The sequence below is a fragment of the Pinus tabuliformis genome, chromosome J (genome assembly GCF_031772625.1).
Source record: "Pinus tabuliformis cultivar Carrire ecotype Pingquan chromosome J, CPIR1, whole genome shotgun sequence".
In the NCBI taxonomy this organism is placed as follows: domain Eukaryota; kingdom Viridiplantae; phylum Streptophyta; class Pinopsida; order Pinales; family Pinaceae; genus Pinus; species Pinus tabuliformis.
Genome location: NC_142295.1, coordinates 1,199,182,955 through 1,199,208,171, shown reverse-complemented (window position 1 = coordinate 1,199,208,171; position 25,217 = coordinate 1,199,182,955). Strand labels below are relative to the sequence as shown.

General features: G+C 40.4%; 1 protein-coding gene across 1 annotated transcript in view; it reads right to left on the bottom strand.

Annotated features, from left to right (window-relative positions):
- Positions 1–11,205, bottom strand: part of LOC149231421 (P-loop containing nucleoside triphosphate hydrolases superfamily protein) — a 128,324-nt gene extending 117,119 nt beyond the window's left edge. Inside the window, exons 1-3 of the mRNA XM_089381635.1 lie at positions 10,758–11,205; positions 9,019–10,649; positions 7,704–8,915 (exon numbers count right to left, since the gene is read on the bottom strand). Coding sequence (XP_089237761.1) covers positions 7,704–8,915; positions 9,019–10,649; positions 10,758–11,205 — 3,291 coding nt within the window. The remainder of the gene's footprint in view (positions 1–7,703; positions 8,916–9,018; positions 10,650–10,757) is intronic.
- Between the last annotated feature and the right edge of the window lie 14,012 nt (positions 11,206–25,217).

The following is a 25,217-nucleotide window of genomic DNA, read 5'->3' as shown; positions in this document are numbered from 1 at the left end:
GGAAGCAATCCACCATTCCAGGGCCCTTGGAGCAAGAAAAGTCCTTCCCTTGGCTCCACCATGATACTCGAGGTGTTGGGGGCACCCATAAACAACTAGCCCTCAAAAGACTTATTTGACGTCACAATCCAGACTTTATCTTTATTCAGGAATCTTTGTCCTCATGAGAATTCCATTTTAGTTCTGAGTCCTTGGCTTATAGGTTGGTCTTACGCTTCTTTGGATACAGATAGCGTGTCTAGCCCACAGATTAAAGGGCAAACCAGAAATCATTACATATCAAATAATCTCAACAATAGCACATGGGTTCAAAAACTTTCCTGAGAAGGTATGGATGCCACCTCAATCCTAGATTATTAAGGTAATGCAGGTCATCAAAGAAACGGCTGACTCTTTAGAGAAAACAAGGAACCCCAGGTATGAAGAATCAAATGTTGTTTCTGATAAGATAAAGAAGCGTTATTTTGTATTGGCCCTCTCCTTCAGATTTTGTGGGAATCTGGCTTATTGATTGTAGTGCTTCAAGGCACTTCATCGGATAGAAGGGTGCTCCCTCTAATTTGGTAGAGATGGAAACAATCGTGAGATTATACTTAGAGTCAATGCCACCTATCCCGGAAAGGGTGTAGGGAATGTTACCCCTCAAGTGAATGAGGGTAACTCAATTCATTTACGAGAATCTCTTTATGTACCTGATTGCAAGAAGAACCTGGTGTCCATTCCGACAATGGAAGTCAAAGGTTTCAAGGTGGCATTCATCGAGGGAAAGGTACGTGTTTGAAAATAGAATTTTCAAAGATGCTTTTGAGTTCAAGGTTGGCAGTTTGTATCAAGTTGCAAGATGGTCCATTGGGGACCATGTCAATTGTCACATTTCATCTATAGCACCGGAGGTCTACTTATTATGGGGCCCTACCCGATGTGAGTCAGATGGTGACAAGGATGCTTGAATTCAAAAGGAGCATGAAGGTACATGTCTGAGATGTACCGAAGGAAAATCTTACAAGGGGATCATTCCCCTCATGTAGCAGGTCCACAAATTTGGAGCAACCTAAGGAGTTTGAGATTCATGATCGGGAATCTCATTTATGTAGGTTGAAGAAAGCTCTCTATGATTTAGAGCTAACACCCCAAGCTTAATATGAGAGGATTGATAGCTATCTGATGAAGCTGAGACTAGTGAAGCCGATCCAAACCATTGCTTGAAGGTTGTGGATGATAGACCTCTCATACAGCACCTTATGGGGACGACCTCTTTCTGACAGGTACAGACCCTCTCATTTGCAAAAGTAAAAGGGACTTCGATTCCGGATTTGGAATGGTGAACCACAAGCCCATGACTACCTCGATGGAGCTTAACTTTCAAAAGTTATGTGGTAGTAATGCCGGACCAGATTTGGGAAATGCCTCTGAGTTTCATAAACTCATTCGCATTGATGTTCTTGGTGGACTTCCGTCCGGATATATGATTTGCAATTAGTATGATGAGCTCATATATGGTTAAGCCTCACTGGATTGGTGCCAAGAATCTTCTGAGATATCTTTAGGGCACAATCTCTCATGGATTGAGATACACTGCCGCAAATGTGAAGCTACATGATTATTTGAATGCTAACTCGGCAGGCAGTGTGGAGGATCGCAAGAGCACTTCCGAGTGCTGGTTCTCTTTGGGATTTGTTCGATATCCTGGGTGAACTTCCGTCTGGACATATGATTTCCAATTAGTATGATGAGCTCATATATGGTTGACCCTCACTGGATTGGTGCCAAGAATCTTCTGAGATATCTTTAGGGCACAATCTCTCATGGATTGAGATATACTGCCGGAAATGTGAAGTTGCATGATTATTCGAATGCTGACTGGGCAGGCAGTGTGGAGGATCACAAAAGCACTTCCGACTATTAGTTCTCTTTAGGATCTGTTCAATATCCTGGATTAGCAGGAAGCAGAAGTCGATTGCTATAAGCACCGCTAAGACCGAATACATAGCTACGAGCATGATCTCATGTGAAGCTACCTGGTTGTGGAAGCTCTTTAGCGATATGTTTGTAGTATGTACACATGATGGATACCACCAAGATTCTCTGTGTCAACCAAGGGGGCGATTCGATTGTTGAGGAATCCCAAATTCTATGATTGCTCCAGCATATGGACACCAGATACTACCTTATCTGGGATATGGTACATCGATGAGCGAGGAGGCTCTATCGCATTGAGATTGATGTACAAGTCGCAGACATTTTGTCAAAGCCACAGGGAAAGGTCAAATTTATGACTTTCCTAGACGACTTGGAGTCGTTGAGAGACCTTCTTATAAGGGTCATGCATGATGCATGCATTAAGCTCTGGGAGCTCCTGGGGGCTTGGTGTACTGCTTGGAGCAACAAGCGACCATAGGGCGACTCACCCTCCCCTAATGGTGAGCTGTGTACCGGGTGAATGGCTCAGCCTTCCCCTGTGATACCCCGAGGCGACTTAGGGACAAGATGAATGGTTCTCATATCGAGGCATCCTACCCATGTAGTCTGGGACTCATGGGAAGTACCTCTCATCTGACCAATGAGTAGGGAAATGGGGTTAGGGACCGTAGTAGTACTATCGATGGACGCATCGTTGTATCTACCATACTCCCTATGCTAGGATGACCTCCATTGATCTGGGATCAATGAAACTGATCTAGGATCAGTATGAGTGGTTTGAGACACTCTGTTGTGATATTGATCTAGGATCAATAAAACTGACTTCGGGTCAGTAGAGAATGGTATGAGACATTCTCGATCAATTCTTCTTCTTCGTGGTTCAACAAAGCAGAGTAGAGCTCCGCAAAGCAGAGCATAGCAGTGAAGGGCAATGATGGCAAAGATAGTACAGGGATCAGCGGATGGAGTTCCCCCTAGTTGAGAGGGAGTGTTAAAATTGGCAACTAGGGCCAAACTCCATGTGGATCATCTTATTTATGGCAGCTGATATTTTTCTTGGATCCCTCTCATCGAGAGGTGTAGGATTGATCTAAAGATCATCTGATTCCGATAAGTATTCATAGAGTTATGAATTTATTTGTGTTATAAGACAATTCGTCAAGGTCGGCCAGCAACCAAATAAACCCCACATGTGCTCAATGTTTTAGTATAAAAAGAGATGAATTGAGAGTCATTTCTCACACAAACTTCTATCTTGATTTCTCTCCACTTGTCTTGGGTTTTAGTGGAAGAGAAATCTAGGAGTGGAAGCCCTAGACGCTGGAAGAAAAAAGCCTGCCCTAGCCGCAGTCAAGAAGAAGGAATATGCTGCCCTAATCTGGAGGACGCAGTCATGAAAAAGAAGCCCTAACGCTATCTAAAAGGAAGCCTACAACCCTATACGTTGGTCCCTACCAAAACGCAGTAAAAGAGTTTATTACCATGCCCTCGCAACTAGGGCCAAACTCCATGTGGATCATCTTATTTATGGCCGCTGATATTTTTCTTGGATCCCTCTCACCGAGAGGTGTATGATTGATCTAAAGATCATGCGATTCTGATAAGTATTCCTAGAGTTATGAATTTATTTGTGTTATAAGACAATTCGTCAAGGTCGGCCAGCAACCAAATAAACCCCACATGTGCTCAACGTTTTAGTATAAAAAAAGATGACTTGGCAGTCATTTCTCACACAAACTTCTATCTTGATTTCTCTCCACTTGCCTTGGGTTTTAGTGGAAGAGAAATCTAGGAGTGGAAGCCCTAGACGTTGGAAGAAAAAAGCCTGCCCTAGCTACAGTCAAGAAGGAGGAATATGCTGCCCTAATCTGGAGGACACAATCATGAAAAAGAAGCCGTAACGCTATCTAAAAGGAAGCCTACAACCCTATACGTTGGTCCCTACCAAAACGCAGTAAAAGAGTTTATTACCATGACCTAGCCGCAACATTAGGAGGCTGCCCTAGACAGCGTGGAAGGGTTGTGTGTGGACAGCGTATTGAGCAGGAGTCTTAGCCGCTATTTAGAAGGGTCTGAAGTGTTGGAGAAGGGGTCGAGTTCCCTTGTTATCATGCCGCAGCAATAAAGGACTGTTGGAAGGGCAGCCGCAGTCATAGGACTGATTTGTGGGCAGTTTTAGTGACACATTTATAGGGCCGCAATGAGGGACTGCTAACAACAATTGGGAGATGAAGTTTGGATGGCGAGAGACCTAGAACGGACCTCCTAACCAAGCCGCAGTCACCTCTAAGGACAGCAAGGCAAACAGAGGTATTTTCCCTATACGTTAGGCTAGTTGGTGTGCCCTAACCAGACTAGTACATGCACAAAACCCTAGGCAGAAATCAGCAATAGCATGCAGCAGTATTGAGGGTTGTTTGTGGACTGATGGATAGATGCATGGGACAACAAGGCAACTAGTACAATAGTGCTAATATATATGGACAGCTGGGCTACATGGTGCTGCCTAGAATGATGGGACAGCACAATGATCGGACAACAATGTCATTATGGTACAGCAATGTCATTATGGACAGCAACTATGTTGGGGCAGCAACTATGATGGGGCAGCCCTATGACATAGGACAACAGTGACATTGTGCAGCAGCTGCAAAGTGGGACAGCAGTTGTGACATGACAGCAGCATGGAGCATGGACAGCAGCATGGTGCAGCATGGCAAGCGTGGATAGTTGTGGCAAGCATGCTGCTGCAAGCACATGAGACATGTTGTATGCCAACATGGTTCAACAATGGCACATGGGACAGCAGTGCAGCATAAGGTGCAGCAGTCATGAGGTCTAGCAGTGTGATGATGGGTGCAGCATGGTGCAGCACGGTGAGGTGTAGCATGATGATGAGATGCAGCACGATGATAGGTGAAGGAGTCACCTTGAAGAATCAGTTGAAGCAGCATGTCTTCAACTGATCTCATGTATCATTTTCTTAGCGCTGATCTATGCTCTTATCTAGGTAAGTCAAAGTGTTGACTTCTGTTGTAAATGTACTATCTCTCTCTCTTTTTGCTGAACTATTGAAAAACATAAAAGAAGAATTGATCAAGTGTTTCCACACATTGGGGTTTGTCCCTGGCTAGCGCAACATCTTGTGTCCTCTTGTCTTGGCTTGTCCTCTGCGATTTATGTTTATGTTCTATCTGCAATTTACTTTAATGCTAATGTGATTGCTAATCTGGAAAAGTTATTGAGCTAACTGTGAAAATTGAAATAAATTGCTCTAAGCATAGAACATACCTAAAATTAACAGTATGAACATTGAACTTGGCCACAGTCCATTCCTCTAACTACTTGTAAGAGAAACAAATCTGAACATGCCCCAAAACAAATTAATGGTGTTCCTTTGAATGTATGATGTGGGCTAAATGGTCTTGCATCAAAAACTTATCCTAGCACAATTTTACTGTAATATTCCTAGATCTTAACATCTCGAACGACTTAACTTACATAAAACCCTTATTGCCTTTGAATACTAAGCTAGCCCTTGTAACACAAAATTGAGCTTCCCCTCACCAACTCATTCCTTGCTGGGCAGGAAGGTAATGGCATTTCTTCTAAGCTGTAAAAGGCACAGATTCTTTGTGTACTGTAGCATGTTTACATTATATAAATTGTGATTAGATAATAAAAACCATGTTTAATAGAACTAAGTATAGTTTGTCTACAGCATACTTTCTTGCATTACGATGGAGATTAAATATCATCTACCCTTATTGTTCAATGCATTAATTATCTAGGGAATGAGCAAACAATCAAAATTCTCCATCATCCTGAAGGGAAACACTAAAATCCAATGGAATTTGTATAAATTTAATGATTCACATTTACCAATGTGGAAAAAGTCTAAGTCGGAATTAATTCGACAAGGGTCCAAAAGTTGAAAAACTCGTCAAAGTCGGGAGTTTTTTGAAAAAGTCGGCAAAATTAAAAAAACACAAAACTATTCATTTTTTTTATTTTTTTTTAACATCTAGAGTGTCCAAAACATCAAATAAATGCATTTCCACATAAGCATGTAAAGAAAGCTAATATATAATATGTATATGAAGTCTAGTGCTACATCACATATCAAAATAGTGAATCAATTCCTGCATTTTGAGTCATGTCTGAGTCTCAACTCTCAAGAGTCAAAATATCAACAAAAAATATAATAAATCTATATCATGAGTCATCTAAAAGTCATCAAGTAATCAGTCACTGAGATCCTTTTCCCCTTTTAATTTTTGTTTCCGCTAATTGTATTAAGAAATAAGTCATGCATTTATTCAGTGGATTGTAATCTGCTTGGGTAATAAGGTGTCAGGTGGTAGGTCCAATGAAAATTAACAGTGAATATCACAGTAGATGTGAACATTAATGCTTGGTGACTCCAAGCTGCTTATTTTCTGAGAAAACAGTAGATGTCAGATTACTAACCTAGCCTTGGCATCTATTATTCAAAAACTCTTGGAGGTAAAATCCACTTCTGATACATAACCTTTCTCCACATTTACAGGGAGTTCACCACTAAAGAAGATTCCCTTTCAAAACGTGCTCTCATTGCAGGAAGGATCTTTGCTGTCACTTGATTTCACAAGTACTTTGTTCCTGTCTGAAAAATGGGTTCTTTTTTGAGGCACTGGTTTTGTTTTTTTGGACAGGTTGTTGCTGTTTGATCTTGATGACCTCCTCTTTGTTGTTACTTCTGGAGGCATTCAACAACTGTAACAATGTTTTTGATGGTGTGGGGTTCTTTCTACGGAAGACTGTTGTATGCCTGTCTTTTTGGTACTTTTGTAATCTTTGAAGGGGCAGTGGCTGTTAAGAGTCTGGATCACTGAAAGCCTGGAGGCTTAGCCAATGTATACTTTGTTTTCTAACTAAAATATGAAGTATAAAGATTTGTTTTTCCTTGGAAAACAAAAACATATCTTAACCTCAAAACTAACAGATTACAAATGAGACTGCTATGCTCGCAAGAAGTATGACAAACAATACAATGCAATAACTTGAAAATGCATGGATGGAAGCTTCAATTTGCAGTTTTTTCACCTTTGCGGCCTCTTTATCCGCGGCTTGGGAAGGGAGGCCGACTTTTTGGGTCGACTCCGGGGGATTAAATTGTTTAGTTCAAAAAATCGCGTTTTTAGGATTAAATCGCGATTTTTTGCAGACTTTTTCCACACTGCTGTTTTATTTACTGCCTGAGAAATATGATATTTACGTATGCTAAAAACAAAAGTATATTTTGGTCTCACCTTGGGGATTCTCCAAATACTTGTCCCACTTTCCATGATGACTATTTGGTTGTGTTCTTTTGTGTTCTTTTTTCCTATCTTGTATTCTCTCTCATGATCGTGTGCTGGATGAGTTTATGTTATATAGAATCAATCTGAAGCAAGTTATTTGAGCTTGAACTTTAATTTCAATGATTCAATGTTACGAAAAACAACTCAAACATTGCTGCTTAGGCATATGCAATTTGTATGTTCGCTAAGTTTGAGATTGATATTATATTCTTCCGGCTTTTATGATCAAAACACACATGGATATTGAAATGATGATGGAACAACAAATGCTAAAAACGGTGCAAAGCCAAGTAGAAAATCAAGTGATTAAAACATGAATAACGAGAGTTCTATATCACGAATAACGAGAGTTCTATGGAATTGAAAAAGAAAAATAAATACAGCAGACATGTCATTTGCCATAATAATAACAGAATTCTTAAAAGAAGAAAGCATCTATACCACAGAGGAAAATCCAGCTCCATGGGGCACGGGAGTGTGCTGGTATGGAAACCCATGTGTTGATGTCTTCAAGTCTGGAAATGATCGCATGCTTGTTGGAAGTGAATGTGTCCCTGCAGTAGATGAAGAGAAACCAGTAGAAGTAGATGACTTTGGAGGAGAAACTGGAGCAGGTGGTGGAGGAGGAGCATGACTTGGCGAAGATGGGGGTGAGGGAGGCAGAGGGGGGGGAGGAAGGGGTGGAGCAGAGGGGACAGGAGCAGATGGTTGAGATGGTTGAATCTGACCTTTTGTTATTGATGCTGTAATTGGCATGCCTGTATGTACACCACTCCCATTAAAAGACAACTGGTGACCACCCTGTGCATTAGCATGAGAAATCTCACGGCATTCAGTTGCTAACATCTGTTGAGACTTATGCTGATCTTGCACCTGATTCTGTTCCATTTCAGGTTGTTGTTGATGCCCATGATGGTGTTGATACAGATCAGGTTTCTGCACAAATTGAGACATTTGATGCTCTTGTTGCATGTGAAGATTGATTTTCTGATTATGTTGGTGGTGATGTGAACCCTTGACTTCTAATGGATACTGTTGCCCTGCTTCCTTATTGCTCTGCTGCTGAGGCTGATAACCCCACTCTTGAGGATTCTGTTTCTCATGTATGTGAAGATTGACTTTCTGATTATGCTGGTGGTGATGTGAACCCTTAACTTCTAATGGATACTGTTTCCCTGATTCCTGATTGCTTTGCTGCTGGAACTGATAGCCCCACTCTTGAGGATTCTGTTTCTCATGTATTAGTTGGTGAACTGGATGATGTTGCTGCCCTTTTGATTGAAAATAATGCTCAAACTTGGGATGGGACATTTGAGAAGAACCATGGTGTTGCTGCAGCTTTGGCTGGTTCTGCTGATTAGGGGAAATATCTTGATATACTTGATTAGGAATTAAATGTGGCTCCTGCTGCTGCAATTGTGAAATGTCCTGATGCAGTTTCTGTGTCTGTTGTTCAACCTGAAGTGGCCTCTGTTGTTGCTGCTCATGAACCTGCAAATGGTGCTCCTGAACAATGTCACCGGATGGAGCATGCTGAAAATATTCATGATTAAGTACAGGAGTTAATGGATGCCTGAATATTGCTGTGATGCAGTCTACCCCTGTAGGGATTTGACTGTGACTGGCCTCCGCCTGTTTTGCTCTCAATTTTGTCTACAAAATAGTTATGCTCACCAAGCTGAGTGGGTTGCAACTGCTGCATTTGGGTGTAGGTGTCTTGACCTTGACTAGATGTCTGATGTCCTTGCCTTTGTACCTCGATTTGACTCCAATTAAGAGCTTGCTGATGTTGCTGAGGAGCCTCCTCAAAAGGGATATCCTTACATTGCCCCTGGCGACCTTGAAGACTACTATCACCTCTTCTGAATATTTCTTCTTGAAATTGACCCGATTGAAAGTAAGACTGCTTATCCATCCTTTGTTGCTTCTGCGCAGAGTCCAAATGAAGTTCTTCAATTGTATTTAAGGACTCATCGCAGTTCCCTTCCCTCCCTGACTGAGGTACTAACTGGCTATATTTTTGGATAACACTCCCACTAGGAAAATGATGCTCTTTAAACCCTCCCGCAGGGAGAGTCGACATTCCTGTTGGTTGTTGCATAGACATATGGGAGCTGTCTCTACTGGCATGGAATGCTGCCATAGGTTGATGAACTGGAAATCTTTCATTGCCTGGAAGAGAATTATCGGATTTATTTTGCCAAACACTTCCAGATTCAACAGACCAATCTTGCGATAAATCCTTTTGTGAGCCACGTAAATATAATGGTACATCCCTATTCTGGTCTCTTGCCTCAGTATATGCACTACCTCGAGAGTCATTTGCTAGATTAAGCGGATATCTTTTTCCCAGGTCATTCCAGTATAAGATGCTTTCATCTTTACTAGGCTGAAATTTCTGATCAAGTGCTTTCCCTTCAAATGCATTCTCTGTAGGCCTCGCATCATCTTTATTCTGTAATCCACGATGGGGGAAGCCAAAACCTTGCCCCTTCTTAGGTGACAATGCTTTAGCATCCAACTGTAATTCAGAGCTCAAGGGCTTGTCGTTGACGTTATCTGTATCATCATCAAGCAGACCATGCTCTATCAGTAATTCCTCCTCGCGAGAGGACACAACTCGTTGCCTTTTGTTACTTGTGGCATCATCTTTCTTTGTCTGATCCAGGAAAAAAGCACCAGGTCTATCTCCAGGCAAGTGATTCAAAGATTGTATATTATGCTGGTATTCAGAAGAAAGTGAATGAAGAGGACCCTCATTTCCTAAAAATCTCTTACCAGGTGTTCCATCTTGCCCTTTAAGAAAATCTTCCCTCTCCATGTTCCTTTCAGAAAACCTGCCATCTCTTGGACCCTGCATATCTTTTCCCCCATCCATCCAGATTCTCTTTCGTGCTCCATGCAAAAATTCTGATTCCAGAGTTTGTGAATCCCTATACTCGTCAGGCCTTCGAATGTCCATTTCATTATCCCTATTCCTGACATTAACACTGTGTTCCATAGGTTCCATACCAAATTCTGCAGCATCAATTGATCTCTTAAAGGCTATGTCTCCAATGTGTTCAAAAGGTACACTCGCACCTTGAACCCCTCCATGTGTAGGCTCAAATCCTTCAAAGTGAATCAATGGCCTATGCCCTCCCCTTAACAGACTTGGCATGGCATCATAGTTCCCACCACCCTTCTCATGTTGCCCACTCGTTAAACCATTATACGAATCCCTGTGCATTTGAAAATCATCGCGTTGATTCACAACATCCCCTCTCCCATTATACATATTTGTTTGCGCACTGTGCCTCAAAAAATCTGTAGCATGTGATTCCACCGGATGCCTGCTGCCTCCCCCAAACATATCGGATTGTTGAACCATACCGTTCCGATGTTGATCTAAGAACCATTGAGGCATCGTCTCCCTCTCCCTCTGTCTCTCCCTATCCCTCTGCCTTTCCCTTTCCCTTTCCCTCTCCCTCTCCCTCTCTTCCTCAATGAGCCAACTATTCCTGACATCGTTCGCCAAGCTGCCCATATGATTGCCCCCGCCTCCACCGCCAACCATACCCACCGAAGTTCCAAACCTATCAAAGCCATGTGCATCGTACGCAGAAGACAAGGGATGCCTTGGCAGAGGACTGTGATATTGTGGACCATGTAAAGCTCGCAGACCGGGCTGCTCCAAGAATCCTTCATGTCTGCCATAATTTGGCTCTAACTGCCCTGCAAAGCCCCTGGGAGGTGAAAGGGACCGATTAAAGTGCTGTCCTGGAAAAAACGGTGATGAACCTACATTCTGCAAACGTTGATGATGGAGGGGCACGGACATAGGCCCCTGCCCATGAGCATTAGGCGGAATACCAGGGACTCTGCCACAGAATGGAAAATGTGAACGGGAGCAACCAGGGCAGATCATTCCCCCTGGATTTCCCCCAGCTCTGAAGGATGACATCTCTGAATGTTATTATTGTTTTACTCACTGGGGTTTTCAGCATTTAAACTAGGGTTTTCACGATATTTTCCTTTCCGCAACAGATCTCGTGTTCGACTGGGGAAAATACAATAATTGTAAAGAAGTTAATGCGTAATATAATGCATGGAACCTGGAATTCAAACGTCCGCCATTGTTTGATGGGTTCGACCTTTCCACGCTGCTGGTCGTGGATTGAACTTCATAGATCCTCCGCAAATCGTGGGTGTGCATAAATGAGATTTTCGGGAAAGTAGGGTTTTGTAAGGACTGCCGCTTCATGCCCTGTAAAACCAAGCTCAGGTAAGATAACCCAAAACGGGCGAAGTGGAACGCAGAAATATATCTGATCCTTACAAAGGAGAATGTAAAGTTTATTTCAAGTTCTTGGTTAGCTGGTTAATTTTTGTGTTCGCATAGGTTAAATTAAATTAAATTGCCCACTTAGGGTTTGACACGCTCAAGTTTTGAGGTAGTTTGTTTGAAACAAAAGGAATTCATGTTTTGGATATTAAATTAAATTGCCCACTTAGGGTTTGGCACGTTTAAGTTTTGAGGTAGTTTGTTAGAAACAAAAGGAATTCATGTTTTGGATATTAAATTAAATTGCCCATTTAGGGTTTGGCACATTTAAGTTTTGAGGTAGCTTGTTTGAAACAAAAGGAACACTTAAGTTTTAAGGTAGTTTGTTCGAAACAAAAGGAATTCTTAAATTGCCCACTTAGGGTTTTGCACACTTAAGTTTTGAGTTAGTTTGTTTGAAACAAAAGGAATTCATGTTTTGGATGTTGATATCTTTGTTATGGACGATTTGATATGGATTAAGAAAGTTATTGTCATGGTGTATTGAATGTTGAATGTTGGTATTTAATAAATTATTAGAAAAGGGTATGTGTTAGCTTTAATCACCATTTTTATTGATGAGATAACTTTGGAGTATATTATTTAAGTGAAAGTCTAGGTATATTTGTTTCTAAAGGTTTAAGATGAAGTAATATTAATTGCATTCTATTTTGTGATTCTATAAATATTGAGTACATATTGAATATCAATCTTTTTAATTTCACAAAAGTCGTGATTTCTACATAAAGTATTACATTTTGATGGATGGTGAGATCTTTAATTTAGAATTTAAGTAGTGGAGCGCACAGAGAAATATCTAAAAGGGTGGAAGAGAAAGAATGATATCGATGCTTATGAATGTAATAATCCAGACACAAGTTGTCTATTTGCAAGTTATTTTTTAATTATATGTTTCATAATATGTGCAATGACATGCATTGACACAATTACAGGGTCAAAAGGTTTTGTAGGAGTATGATGATTTTGTAAGAAGTAGTTTATGTATGGAAATTTGAGGAGGATGACCCTTTCTTAGGGTGGCAACCATCATAAACACACATTGTCATTGTAATTATGACCCAAGTAAAAGGATTTAAGACCTTCTAATTATGGTTGTGGATCGTTAACCAAAAGCCCCACACTGTGTGTTCAATAAGATATACATGTAATTAATTCGATTATCTATGTATATGAGATTGCCATGATTGAGCAAGATTGTCTTAGCGGTGGAATTTAGGTCCCTTTGCCTAAAAATATAGATCCTTGACATAAAAATTGATGTTCAAGCTTTTATAGATCTAGCGTAAAAGGTCAAGTAGGTCTGCCCAAGTGATTATGGGATGGAGTCTTATCCTCCCCACCTTGATCTGAATTTGAAACTACTTGAAATTTGTTTGCAAGGTATTCAATTCAGAATTAAACATGTTTAAAAGATTTCCATGTCTGGCAGAAAGAAAACACATGAAATTTTCAGTTGTTCATGACCCATTTAAGCATAGCAGAGTTATTTCCTTTTACTGTTTAACACATTAAAACGAATTTGTTCTGCAAAATAAATCAACCACAAATGCAAAAGAAGTTGATAAAGCAGTTCACCCCCTCCAGGGCTACGTCTGCTGGGTCCAAAGCTCCCAACCAGGCTTGTCCTTGTTTTTATTAAATGCTCAAATTGAAAATACAGCTGAATAGAAGCATCTACAGGAGAAATAAATGGTAAAAATGGATTCATAACACTTGAATCCTTCAGGATTAACTATTGGATCACCTCCAATGGATACCTGCAACCCTATACAGTGTTCACAAAACTGGGCCCTAGTGGCTCCTATAACTTTCACAGCTCCAAAACCTCTGCAAATGACCTCAGATGGCTATAAGACCTACACCAATGGCTTCAGAAGGTCGAAAATACCCAAAATCAAAAAAAAATCGTCCAAAACGGACTTTCCTAGCCAAAGTTATGGCCATTTACTCCCAACTGCCAGCTGCCCCTACAAAAACTCCAGCTAACTTTAGTTAACTCCAGTTAGCTCCGCCAATTATGGCGGGTCCGCCAAATTTGGCGCTCCTGCCAAAATTCCGCCAACTTAACTGCAGTTACATTTAATGTTTGGGTGGTTGCCTCGGATTTCGTGCTGGTGGTTTGCTGGCGGTTAGGGCTTAAGCCCCTGGTTCCTGGGTCGTGGTCATATGAGAGGGGGGCTGGCCCTTAGGGGCTGGCCCCCTTTGGTTTCCGCCCCATGCAACTTTAAACTTTATAACAATACCTTTTCGCCTTTCTAATAACATATGACCACGTGGTCCAGTGGTAAAGCGCTTGGTTAATAGACCATAGGTTAGGGGTTCGATCCCCCATTCGACCAAAAAAATTTAATACATCCGCCCGTGAGCTGTTGACGTCATCTGGGGGCCACATGGCAGCGCGGCGGATGAGCTGCTGACGTCATCTGGGGGCCAAGTGGCGGCCTCCGGGCCTGCCACGTGGCAGCTTCTGATTGGCTGTTCAAAGAGAGAATATTCTAAGGAATATTCCTTTTTTAATTTTTTTAAAAAAATTAAAATTTCTAATGTTATGGGCAAATTCTTCTTTTTGCCATAATTTCCTCATACCGGGACCGTTTTTCGAACCGTTTGCGGCGCCGGAATCGGGAAGACGAGCACTTTCCAGTCGTTCAACTTTGAACCAGTTCTAAGCACTTTAAATTTTGAGCATTTTACGACACTTAGGACATGAGCACCTGATCACGCCTCCCCATTGGGAAGCTTTTGGACCCCAAAAGCCTTCGACCACCTGTTAAAGAGGTGAGGGTACAGCTCCCTCACTCTGTCCACCTCCATCCACTTTGCCTTGTTCGGTTTGCTGCCTTTGAAACTAACCCGAACATAATCTACACTGCCCCTTCTTGAAGTGCGTGTCCTTCTGTCAAGGATTGTATCTTCTTTCAGCTCATCTAAGAATTATGGCGAGAAATCTTCTATAGATGGCAGCTGAACAACATTTTCATGATCAGCAATCAAAGGAGGTTCATACAAACGTAAGTTCTCCACATTGACAACAGAATACATTTGCATGTAGGAAGGCAAATCTAATTGAAAAGCATTATTTCCAACCTTCTTGAGGATTTTGAATGGACCATAACGAATAGGCTTCAGCTTTTTACCTTCTCCTTTCATCCTTTCCTTACTAATGTACAGCCATACCTCATCCTCTTCTTGAAACTTGTGATCGACTCTATGCTTGTCGTGTCTTTCCTTGTACTTGCCTTGACTCTTCTTAAGTTGTTCTTGAATTTGTTGATGTATTTGCTGAATTCTTTCAATGAATGAACGAGCTTTGTCAATATCACTATGTCCCTCAATGGCAACATCTTTCTCAAGAATGAAATCAAGAGGTGATTTTGGCAAGTAACCAAAACAAGCTTCAAACGGTGAGGTGTTTGTGGAAGAGTGCTTGGCACGGTTGTAAGCATGTTGTATGTAGTGCAAATGTTCATCCCACAGCTTGGGATGCTTGCTGCAATATCCTCTCAAGAGGTGCACAATGGTTATGTTCACAACTTCGGTTTGTCCATCTGTTTGCGGATGGAAAGCAGTACTTTTCTTCAACTTTGTGTCCATCATCTCCCATAGGTTGGACCAAAAATTCCCCACAAATCTAGAATCCCTGTCACTAATAATGGAATTAGGCAAACCAAAGTGAATCCATACATGATGAAAATAATTAATTCAGCAGTTATAGTTTTCTTACAAGGCATAAGTATACACATTTTGCTGAAACGATCAACTACTACATATAAATAATCATGCTGCTTTCGAGATTTTGGCAAACCTCCTACAAAATCCATAGAGATGCTCCCCCATGGTCTAGAAGGGACCGGTAAAGGAGTATACAAACCAAGCTTCCTATTGCTAGGCTTGCTTGTAGCACATAATGAACAACCTCTTATGAACCTTGAAATAGAATCTACCATGCAAGGCCAATAGCAATACCTCTGTAGATGTGCAACTGTTTTGCTCACACCAAAATGGCCAGCAATAAGAGAAGAATGAGCTTCTCTTATGACATTTATCCTCTCCCCTTGTGGTATACACAACTTGCTCAAATGAAACAACAAATTGTTATGCATGTGATAGTCATTTTCCTCTACATGATTCCCTTTACTCAAGTTAGCATACACATCTTTAAAGTCTTCATCAGATGCATATTGTTCTATGTAACTATCATGTACAATGGAATCATTCTTAAGTAAAGTAACAGCACCGATAATAGGCCTTGAAAGCATATCAGCAACCTTATTCAAAGTACCTTTCTTGTACCTTATTACCAAATGGAACTGTTGCAAGAAGCCCATCCATCTGAAGTGTCGTGACTGTTGTAACTTGCTTTGTGATTGCAAGTACTGTAAGGGCTGATGGTCAGTATGTATAACAGTTTCTTTGCCCATCAAATAGTGTTTCCACTTTTTGACGCTTTGTACCAACGCATACAACTCCTTATCATATGTAGGATAATTTACAACAGCACCATTAAAAGTTTCAGAATGAAAAGCAATAGGCTTACCATGCTGTAGAAGAACTGCACCCATAGCATAATCACTAGCATCAGTTTGTATCTCAAATGGTTGTCTCAAATCCGGTAATGCAAGGACTGGAGCTGAACTAATCTTCTCTTTCAAAGATTCGAAAGCTTTTTGCTGCTTGCCTCCCCATTGGAAAGCATGCTTCACACTTGTCACTGCATGCATAGGAGCTGCTATAGAAGAGAAGTTAGAGATAAACTTCCTCCAATATTGAGCTGCACCCAAAAAACTTCTTACCTCTGTTATGGATTTGGGAGTAGGCCACTTCACAATAGCCTCAATCTTAGCAGGATCAATTCTCAAAGCACCTCCTCCTACTATGTGTCCCAAATAAACCAAAGAAGTCTTTCCAAATTCACACTTTGACATTTTAAGAAATAATCGATTCTTCTTCAAAACATCAAGTACTTTCCTAACATGCATGACATGATCTTCTCTAGACTTGCTGAAAATTAAGATGTCATCTAAGTAGACAATAACGAAATCATCAAGAAAAGGACGCAAGACATCATCCATTACCCGCATGAAGTTGCAGGTGCATTGCACAAACCAAACGGCATCACAAGCCACTCAAAGAGTCCTTGTTTGGTTTTAAAGGTTGTCTTCCAAATGTCACTTTCTTCAATTCTCACTTGATGATATCCAATGCGCAAGTCTAGCTTAGTGAAATATCGAGCATCTTTCAGCTGATCTAGCAAATTATCTATCCTTGGGAGTGGGTAACGATTCTTTACCGTTATCTTGTTCAAGGTCCTGAAATCAACACACATACGCCAAGTGCCATCTTTCTTTGGAATCAATACAATCGGTGACCCACATGGCGAAGTACTTGGCCTTATGAAACCCTTGTCCAACAAGTCCTTGATTTGCTTCTTTATTTCAGCATTCTCCATAATAGACATGCGGTACATGCCTATGTTTGGAAGAGGAAAATCTGGATGCAAATGGATTTCATGCTGAATCTCCCTCTTAGGAGGCAAACCTGTTGGCTCCTGAAACATCTCATGATATGCATCAACTACATCATAAAGATATGATTTAAGTTTTGGATCACAATTGTCAAATGACTCATGATTCACATCAACCTTGGGCTTAATCATAAGAAGAACAAAATTCTTACTTGAATTGACCAGCCTTTTTACCTGTCCTGCATTCACCATCGCTATATTTGTCTTCTTGCGATGAGCTCTAACAATGAACTCCTTGCCATCTTTGAAAAGATGATATTTGTTTTCATGGCGATGAAAGATAGCTTTCCTGTCAAACAAGTAAGGACTTCCCAAAATAATTCCTGCTATATCAAAAGGTACCACATCAAGTTCAACTGTGTCAATAAAATGTGCAGTAATTGCAAAGCGCAATGTGCACTTTCTTGAAACTTGTAAATTTGCATCCTTGCAAATCCATCCAAGTGGATATGGCTTCAGATGTGGAACGGTCTCAAGTTTAAGCTGCTTGACCAAGTCCTCTGATATAAGGTTTGCTTGTGACCCACTATCAAAAAGTGTGTCAATTTTAGTATGTTTTGAAATCACCCTCACATGAAACAGTTCAATTCTTTCTTCCTCATTAGGAGCTTGTACATGGCAGTTTGAGGTACTAGTGCTGGATTGAGTTTCAATTTCTTTTCCCTTCAAGTTTTTCAAACCCATGGCTGTAATTTTGGTTTCATCGCCTGAATCATCCCCTAAATCCTGTGGTGTAGATGTAGTAGCAGCAGTTTTATATTTCCCTCTGGATTTGTTAGATTGAGGTCTTTTTTCAGGATGTAATTTCCAACAGTTTTTCTCCTCATGGCCTGGTTTAGAACAGTGTTTACAGATCACTTTCTCACTCTCCTGTTTGACAGATGCATTCTTTTTGCTCTTTCCCTTAGAAGTTTTCTCTTTGTTTTTCCCCTTGGGGGGCTTGTTTCTACCCTCTTCCAATGTGTTTTTTCCCCTTGCCTCTAAATGGGTAGCTTGGACACAAACCTCGTCCAGGCTAGTAGGGTTAAACATCAAGATGGTGCGTCTAAGGTAGCTATGCAAGCCACCGATGTATTTCAGCAAGGTTTCTTGGGTCTGTAAATCTACCCCTAACAAGAGAGCTCTTCTCCTGAATTCTTGGGTGTAGTCTTGGACACTCTGACCCTTAAGTTGTCTGAAATTTTGCCAATTCATTATGGCTTTCTGCATGTGAGCAAGAGGATAAAACTGTTTTTTAATGGCTAACAGAAATTCAGGCCATGTTAAGGTAACCTTACCAAATTTCTTGATCTCCTCTTTAGTCTTGGCCTCCCACCAAACCAATGATGCTCCATCCATTCTCAAAGAAGCCAACTGAATCTTTGTGGCATCATCATGCATATTCTGGATCCTCAAGTAAACTTCCAACTGCCTAATCCAGTTGTCAAGCTTTTCTGCATTCACTTCACCATTAAACATAGGTAATTCGAATTTTACATCAAGCTTAAAAAAAGGAATTTTTCCAGAGGATCTATGCTTATGAACACAAGAAGGCGAGGATGAAGAGGAAGAAGGTGAAGATGGGGGTGGTGGATCACCATTTCCTCCATGTCCTTTCTTAGAATGATCATCATCTTTCTTACCTCCTGAAGAGCCCTCTCCTTCATGTGGATGTTTGGACCCTTCTCCAGCCAATTTCTCATTTCTTTCTTGGTACAATATCCTCACCATTTCAGTGAGGTCTAAGAAAGCCTTTCTGAAGACTCTTTCTTCTTCTCTTGGATCTGTCTCTATAGGAATTTCTCCTTCATGTTCAGACATCCTTGAAGCTTCTGATGAGACTCTTGAGGGTGAAATTGAAGGTGGAGGTGATGGCTCTCTGGCCTTCCTTGACTGAGGATTCTCTCGTTCTCTAGTCAACTGTCCTTCCCCTCTTTTAAGTTTCAACCTGGTAAGCATCAATACTTGCAAGATAGTTAGAAGATCTTTGCACAAAAACCCTGAGCTCTGATACCAACTTGATCTGAATTTGAAACTACTTGAAATTTGTTTACAAGGTATTCAATTCAGAATTAAACATGTTTAAAAGATTTCCATGTCTTGCAGAAAGAAAACACATGAAATTTTCAGTTGTTCATGACCCATTTAAGCATAGCAGAGTTATTTCCTTTTATTGTTTAACACATTAAAACGAATTTGTTCTGCAAAATAAATCAACCACAAATGCAAAAGAAGTTGATAAAGCAGTTCACCCCTCCAGGGCTACGTCTGTTGGGTCCAAAGCTCCCAACCGGGCTTGTCCTTGTTTTTATTAAATGCTCAAATTGAAAATACAGATGAATAGAAGCATCTACAGGAGAAATAGATGGTAAAAATTGATTCAAAACACTTGAATCCTTCAGGATTGACTATTGGATCACCTCCAATGGATACCTGCAACCCTATACAGTCTTCACAAAACTGGGCCCTAGTGGCTCCTATAACTTTCACGGCTCCAAAACCTCTGCAAATGACCTCAGATGGCTGTAAGACCTGCACCAATGGCTTCAGAAGGTCGAAAATACCCAAAACAAAAAAAAAAATTCGTCCAAAACGGACTTTCCTAGCCAAAGTTATGGCCATTTACTCCCAACTGCCAACTGCCCCTACAAAAACTCCAACTAACTTTAGTTAACTCCAGTTAGCTCCGCCAATTATGGCGGGTCCGCCAAATTTGGCGCTCCTAACAAAATTCCGCCAACTTAACTGCAATTACATTTAATGTTTGGGTGGTTGCCTCGGATTTCGTACTGGTGGTTTGCTGGCGGTTAGGGCTTAAGCCCCTGGTTCCTGGGTCGTGGTCATATGAGAGGGGGGCTGGCCCCCTTTGGTTTCCGCCCCATGCAACTTTAAACTTTATAGCAATACCTTTTCGGCCTTCTAACAGCATATGACCACGTGGTTCATTGGTAAAGTGCTTGGTTAATAGACCATAGGTTAGGGGTTCAATCCCCCATCTGACTAGAAAATTTTAATACATCCGCCCATGAGCTGCTGACGTCATTTGGGGGCCATGTGGCGGCCTCCGGGCCTGCCACGTGGCAGCTTCTGATTGGCTGTTCAAAGGGAATATTTTTTGGAATATTCCAAGGAATATTCTTTGGAATATTCCAAGGAATATTCTGCGGAATATTCCTTTTTTAATTTAAAAAAAAATAAAAAAAAAATTTCTAATGTTATGGGCAAATTCTTCTTTTTGCCATAACTTCCTCATACGGCGACTGTTTTTCGAACCGTTTGCGGCGCCGGAATTGGGAAGACGAGAAATTTCCAGTCGTTCAACTTTGAACCAGTTTTGAGCACTTTAAATTTTGAGCATTTTACGACACTTAGGACATGAGCACCTGATCACACCTAGATTCCATTCCTATGAGTGACATGTCGAGTTTACAAAGAGTATATTGTCATGAGGGCTTTAATCCTTATTGTTGACTTGGTTGTGTGCCTTGAAGAATCTAGGGTTTAAGTTCTCAGGGTGTTCCCCAAGATATAATAATTTTTGGGGGGGGGCGGAGGCGAGGATCTAGCACAAAAAAAATTAAATTGTCAAAAATATTTTTTTACAGATTTTTGAGTTGATGTGATTAAAAAGCATTCTCCTTTGGTTTGGTACTACCCTCTACATTTGTGTCAAGTCTTTTGAACCCCGTGTAGTTTATCTCATTATAAGGACTTTGCTCCATATTGATACTCATTTAAAATACTCTCAAGGTAAGTGCTCTCTCTAATAAGTATTATATGTATATATGGAGTAGTACATCTTCTAAAAGTATAATAACAAATAAATATTTTTTTCTCAATGGAGTGTTTAAACTTAGAGTAGAAGTCTCCAGTGTGTTGAATAATCTTCAATTGATAAACCATTGTAGATGAGATTGGCAATTTGAGAAAAAAAATATAGATGCCAAACCTAGGAGGAAGGTGACTATGTCCCGACAAATAAGTGAACAAAGCTTAAGAAAGAAACTCACAAAACCATAAAAATAACACTGAGGGCGATGATCCAACATATTACTGAAACATTGGTAATCAAGTTGAAATCACTAAGCACAAAAAGCATGGAATCACTGGCAATGTTTAGGGAAAAATCAATAAAAGTAGAAAGAGACAAAGGAAAGCCACACTGAGAACAATGGTAATCAATTTAAATTTGTGACATTGAAAAAGCATGAATTCCCCAACCAAATTTAAGGTAAAATCAAAAAATTGGAAAGATAAGGAGAGTCGCACTAAATTTGGCATGTGTTTGTACATATAAATGTTATTACTGTGATTAAAACAACCAATATGTTTAATTAAGACCAATAAAAAACATAAATGAAGGAGAAAAAGTAGCGTTGATTTATTGTTCTTTTCACAAGAGTTCTTAACTAGCAGAAAAGAAACATTTATCTTTCCATTCCCAAAATGTGTATTCATTGGTGTTCAAGCATGTGGAGTATATTGCCAATTTTGTTTAATGTTCAAGCATTTGGAGCATATTACCAAATTTGTTTAGTGTTCAAGTTAAGGTAATAGAATGAATAATGAAGTTAAAGCAATAGAATGAAGAATGATTGACCTCTTAGGAGCACAAGAGGCCTTGATTATGTGAGATCTACGATGAGCAATGTTATCAGCGTATGTGAAAAGAGATCAAATAGTATGAAAACAAATCAAAATGGTTTCTAAGGCCTCCTTACACACCTACAATGTCATGATCCTCTTATAAAAGATAACAAAGGTATCTACATCTCCACATGTACATATAACAAAATGAAATGAGAAAAATGAGGGAAAAGATAAATCAAGTAGGATATAAAAGACACCTTTGGCCTTTGGTAGAAGGATATCAATCTCACATCTCATACGCTGAGTTGAAGTATTTCATTGAGGTGAGAATTTAAGGAGAGGATCAAACAAAGTGAGAAGAAAGTATGCTTCTCAACACTCAGATAAGCATGTGAGTGCAACATGTCACACAAGGCTTGACTCCACCTTGACTCTAGTTAATGGACTAGACATACAAATTCATTCATACCCAAACGTTCACTTAAATTGAACAACAAAAGAGCATAGGAAAGTCAACAATTAAACCAAATTAAAGGGCCATCATATCAATAGGGAAACCTAAACCCTAAAACAAATGTGAACGTATTATTGGTTTGTGAAACCGTATATTATTAGTTCTAAAGATAGGCGATAAGCATAAATTAATGAGCACTAGTAGGAAGTGAAAGTTATGATAAACCAAGTCAAGGAGGGGAGTGACATCCAAGGAATGGATCTTATGGGATAAAGGACATCTAAACAAGGCCATAACATGGGTGACAAACCCACAATTATCAAGCATGCATAGCACTAAACTCCAGTTGGGAAGAGGTGAAGATTATGACAAAGTAAGTTGGGGATGTTATAATTCTGAAGAAACTAATCTTTTATGGCTAAAGGAAGCCCAATTGAACCCATGTCTTGAGAAACAAACTATCAAAAACTAAATGTTCAATACAAATGACAAAAGGGAAGTGATGGGCAACATGAGACAAGTTGTGGGCAGCAAGCAACGTGAGACAAGAGGAGGCATGTAGAATATAAAAGACGGTACATGAGTGAGAAAAAACACAAGATAGATGGCAAGATATGAGTAAAGGGAGATAAAAGACATGACGCGAGAGGAAACATGGAAACAAAAGCAACAAGACATAAGAAAAGCAACCAAGATGAAGAATATAGGAGAATTTGGGAGCTAAAAAATACTGAGGTGTTTGTTTTTAGGGGAAATAAAAAGTGAAGAGGTGTTATTAAGTTGCGATGATCCTAATAAGTGAAGTCAAAAGATCAAGTTCGATTTCAAAAGTGGCAAAAACTATCTATGCATTTGTGATTATGAGGTTGAACAATCCCAAGGAGTTCATTTCTCCAGTAAGATAACATTGGTGCATTTTTTGAGGCACTTAGACAATGGGGAGCACCCTAAAAAACTATAACACCCCCTCCTCCCAGGTCCACCCAAGCAACCTGCCAGTTGGGGTAAACATGCGACGAGAGAGGCTACTATAAGGGATTCAACTTCCTTAGTGACCTTGAGGAAATGGAACCACTGGAACATATCAAACAAACCCATCCACATCAGTAACAACACCCTTAGGAGACATGTCAGCCACTCAGACATCCTACCCCTGGGTCCTATTAGCCCCTGAGGTGTCGTGCTACTATTTTTAGCGGAAATGTCCCCTGTTTTAGCTTCGACAACCACGTCTCATCTTGCTCCGCTTTGGCCATAAGCCGGACTTCGAAAATACTACTTTCACATCTATAATTGCATCGGGTCCTGTTAGCCTTGAGGTGTTGATCCAATTAGATCCAAAACACTCTCTAAGTCTTTGAAATCTTCTTAAAATCATTCAGAAGATCAAAACCATCACATAAGGGGAACCTTCAAATAGGCGGAAAAACACTATTGGGACGCAAAAAACACTAGAAAGCAGTGAAAAACAGTGTAGCAAAGGCTTGAGCAATGAATGCATAGCAGCCGTCAGATCTAGCCAATCAACAGTCCAGATCTAATCGGCAAATCGCAATCGGCAACCACAACAGAGCACTTACAACGGCCCAAGGCTATCGCGATATGCGATTGCGACTGATCACATCATGATATTGCAATCGGAGAAACATTATGGAGCAGGGACTATACCCATACATGTATGCAATGCGATTAGCCGGACCCGATGGCTATATAAACATTATTGCATAGATTTTGAGATCCGCCGAAAGGCATTTTTTAATGTAATTTCACATATTTCGTTATTTAACGAAATATAAAGAAACAATGTTGATACGATAAGACCCGGACCCGAAAGGGTTCATGAAGGGAAATATATAATATTTGAAGTCCTGAGGGAGCCAATTTTCACGTTATTTTCAATGTTTTAAACGTATTTCCAAAATACAAAGGGAAGCCTTGGAACAAGGCCGAAGCGACTTGCGACAACGATTGAGGATGGACCCGATAGGAGAATAGACCAGAGTTAAGGACTTTTGAAGTCTGGAGGAACAGTGTTCGTGATGGATTTTCACAATTTGAACATGTTTCTTTGTGTAAAATAGAAAGCAGTCGTTTCAGGGATTTCAAAGGCTAGATGCACTCATCCGGGAGACAGAGGCCGGGAGACAGATGGCCAGAAGGGGAAAAGCCACAACACGATACAGTCGGACCAACAGAAGTGATCATGTAGCATCGCTAGCACTAGCGAGCCACCTGACATCTTAGCGAAATTTACCAGAAATTGGTTATTATGTTGTTAGAAAAAGAGACCTCTGAGCTCATGTATGTCGAGTCATGGCATCAAGTGGTTAAAAAGACAGAGGGGATAGATTAAGACACCTCGAGCTTCAGAGAGCCCGAGGGCATTGTACAAAGCTTATAAATGGCTGAAAGTTAGAGGTATTAAGGGTTCAACTTTTGGAGATTGTGGAGACTCTGCTCTTCTTAGCGTCTCATCTTCATTCTAGCAATATAAGCTTATTTTGTTGTTACATGTTCAATTCCCATTTTCTCCTCTGTTCTAAGCTTGCACTTGAATAGGTTATTCATGTTTTCTTTTGTGTCTAATGCCAGATAAATTTCATCTTATCTCTGCATTGATAAATTAGATTTGCAAGTTTCATTTACTTTCTATAGCTAGCCATTCATATGTGTTTATGTATGCATCTTCTAGTATAATCAATATTCTCCATCTACCCATTGAATCTATAAACTATTGAGCATTAGTGGTCTAAAGCCTTGTAAAGTTGAGGGTGTTCATGCATGTCTTGAGTGACAACGGAGTTGAAACAATCATTTGACTTGATCCAAACCATCATCCATTCCAATAGTTCCGAGAATGATATTGAAGATTTATATGTTATCGGGCATCTCCGAGCTACAACCAAGGAGAGCTTCCTGGAGTGCTAACAAGTCCCACTGATGTTTTAAGCCTTTTAACTCAAAGTCGCTCTCATATTATAGGCAAGAAATGACCAGCAACCCAAAGTCGCTCTCATAGGCCTATGTGCCAGCGACTTTGGACTTTTCTCAGTAGACCTGTGCTAGCGACGCCGAGATTTGAGC